We start from the raw sequence: 2,949 nt of genomic DNA on the forward strand, positions 1-2,949 counted from the left end.
GGGCTACAAGATGCCCAGAGTTTTCCTTCCGTGGATTTGCCAGAACCAGGGCTGGACCACCTGGAAAAAGCAGCCTGTGCCCAGCCAGGCTTTGGGGAGGCGAAGGACCACGCCACAAGCCGCAGCTCAGCGAGGACGGAGGAGGCGATGTCCTTCCGGGGGTGCGACCAAGGGGAGAGACAGGAGGCAGGGCCAGAACGGCATCCCTGTGGGATGTTGGTGCCGAGGGGCAGGCGGAGTGTCTCGGCCAAACGCCCCCAGAGCAGAAGGCTGCAAAGAGGGGCAGCAGCCACCGCACCCTGATGGGGCCACAGGATTGTCAGATCCAGCCCTGGATCGGGCCAAAGCTGACGGCAGGGATAGCCAGCCTGGATTTACTGCCTCAGTTTACCTGAGCTGTCAACGCCTTCCTCCCTGCGCCCTCCTCGTCCGACTCGTTGTCTGACCCTGGGGGGAAGCACACAATTAACACCGATGAAGACCCCACTTGTACAGCCTTCCTCCGACCCTCTCACGGCTGGACAGACGATGTCCGATCCCCAGGGCCTATCCAACGGGAAGGGCTTCCAGCAGGGACAACTGCCCAGGCCCTGCCTCCCCAAACACCTCCGCTCCGCAGCCGTCAGCGACAGCGAGACAACTGCCCCGGCTGACGTCTCCTCGCTCCCGAGCAGGGGAGGGCCCCGGAGCCAGCACAGGGCAGCGGCACGCTGCCAGCTCTTACCCGCACCTGCTCGTGGCAGCTCGTCCCCGTGCCCTCATCCCGAGGGCAGCTTTTCCAAGTATTTTAGCCCCAGCCGAGAGGGTTTAATCCCCAAACCCACAAAAGGCTCCAGTTTCCTCCAGAACTGAGGGCGACTCCACTCCGCAGACAGCCCAGAGAGACTGCGACCACGCAGGGAGAGGGGAGCCCGTTGTGTGGCATCAGTGCTTGGAGGTTCTGCCACTTCCCGCTGCCGAGGGTCGGGATAACGAGACAGAGCTCAGGGAGGAGGTGATTATGGAGGTGAGGAGACCCAGGACGAATGCCGTGAGGGGAACAAGCTCGGGGAATGCGGCTGGCGGCGAGGGGACAGCAGGACGGAAGGGGGGGGGAAGAGCACGAATTACCTGCAAAAGACTCCGGCGGGGAGTAGAACTGCCCCTCGGAGAGGGCTCTGGGGTAGAGCAGGGGGCCACGGGAGGCTGCAGCCTGGGCTGCCAGGTACCCTGCGAACCCAAGGACGAGGTTTTACACGCCAGCCCTTCCACACCGAGGGGTCCTGAGGCCCCTCGCCACATCCACCCCTACTCAAGCACCCCTCCCAGGCACTTTTCTCCAGCCACAGCCGGTCTTTTCGCACCGCCACCCGCCAGCTCACAAGCTTTTCAGCTCCTGTTGCCTCATCTTTTGTTTGAGACACGTTATCTGCACGGAGATCAATGGGCTCCTTTTGCCTGTCAAATCCAAAGGCGATTAAGCATCTAATTAAATAAGAGCTTCCCCTGGAAGCAATTTGGAACCTGAGCCTAATCCAATAGAGGCATTAAACACTTGATCATTTTTCATCTTAAAGCCTCCTCGCAAGACCCAAACATCCTCTGGTGCTTTCCAGTCAGTCAGCGCCTTCCCAATCGAGCCTCGCTTGACAAATACTCCTTCGTTTACGTGCCATTTCCCAGCCCTCCTTTGTCAGTTCAGCCTGGGAGTGATAAACTCCTTTTGGAACGGGCAGCCGTGCCGGTCCAGGCCGAGCACCCGCTCCCGAGAAGGGCCCCTGGGAGTTAGGGGTGCCGGGCGCTGGTTGGTAAAGCGTGAGGTCAGACTCCATCTCCGTTCAGTCTGACCTCAGCGACCAGAGGCTGTAAAATTTCACACCCCATAAGTCAACGCCAGCGCCCCCGTAACGCGGCTGTGACTGAAGCAATCCTCCGCGAAAGGTCTCCGAGCCCAGATCCGAGCGCGGATAACCAGAGAGTCCAACAGTCCGCCTGGCGCCCGTCCCACCGTCTCAAAACGCTCGCTCCGACGCGGAGGTGAGCTCCACTTCCAACACGTCTGGCTGTGGGATCCAGACACTGGGGAATCTGGCACATTTTTCTCCGCTCAATTAAAAGATGCTTTTTATAATCTGGTATTTTCTTCCCCTGAAGGGACTTATATACCATATCAGAACTGAGTCAGGCGCTTCCCGGCACAGCCGGCCTGGAGATCACCTCTCCCGAAATGTCACATCTGTCAAGGTGCCGCCAAAGCAGCCGCAAACCCCAGGCCTGGGCGTCTCAGCCACCAACTCCTCCCCAGGAGAGGAGCGAAATACTCACATCGTTCCTCTTCTGCTTCCTGAGTGAGGACTTTAAAATCCAGGAACCAAGTCTCAAGCCAAGCAATGACAAAGGAGACGATAGGAAGCAAATAGCCGAAAGCTCCTTTGGTCAGAAGCTGCGTGGAAGAAAGCAGAAACCACGGGGAGGGTTGCAGAGGGGGGAAAACAGCAGCATGGAGTCATCACAGAGCAACCCTCTGCGAGCCGAAGGGAACCAACCTCGGAGAGGATGACCTTCACAATCAGGAAGGCACTGGATACCAACGTAGTGACCTGGAAAAATCAATTTACGGAGCTCAGATCCCTCGCAAAAACCTGCAGGAGAGGGAAAACTGGAAAGAGGGAAGCCAAACTTGCCGCCTTACCGCGATGACCCACCAGTGGCGCAGCTTTACGATCGCGTAGGCCAGCAGCAACACGAAAAACCGAAAGAAAGCCAAGACCTTTGAAAACAAAAAGCCACCGACACCAGTCACTGCTCTCGTCCCTCCGACGGGAGGAGGCAGGCAGGGGCCAGCTCCCGAGGACCTCGCCGACTAGACGGACAGGGTGAGGGCTGCGACGGGATGGGCTGATTTCGCCGAGCCGGGTGAGGCTGCGGGGAGCCCCCCGGCCCCTCCTTGGCACACAGACCCTCCCCGCC

General features: G+C 59.2%; 1 protein-coding gene across 1 annotated transcript in view; it reads right to left on the minus strand.

The window, feature by feature from the left end:
• The window catches only part of STARD3 (StAR-related lipid transfer (START) domain containing 3), a gene marked incomplete at its 5' end in the record, with an annotated part of 6,614 nt that extends 3,865 nt beyond the window's left edge, over positions 1 to 2,749 (minus strand). The window contains 5 exon segments of the mRNA XM_010150735.1: positions 392 to 447; positions 1,111 to 1,209; positions 2,305 to 2,422; positions 2,526 to 2,579; positions 2,672 to 2,749. Of these exon segments, the coding sequence (XP_010149037.1) occupies positions 392 to 447; positions 1,111 to 1,209; positions 2,305 to 2,422; positions 2,526 to 2,579; positions 2,672 to 2,749 (405 nt within the window).
• Between the last annotated feature and the right edge of the window lie 200 nt (positions 2,750 to 2,949).

This window comes from Eurypyga helias, unplaced genomic scaffold (assembly GCF_000690775.1).
Source record: "Eurypyga helias isolate BGI_N326 unplaced genomic scaffold, ASM69077v1 scaffold33054, whole genome shotgun sequence".
Lineage (NCBI taxonomy): Eukaryota > Metazoa > Chordata > Aves > Eurypygiformes > Eurypygidae > Eurypyga > Eurypyga helias.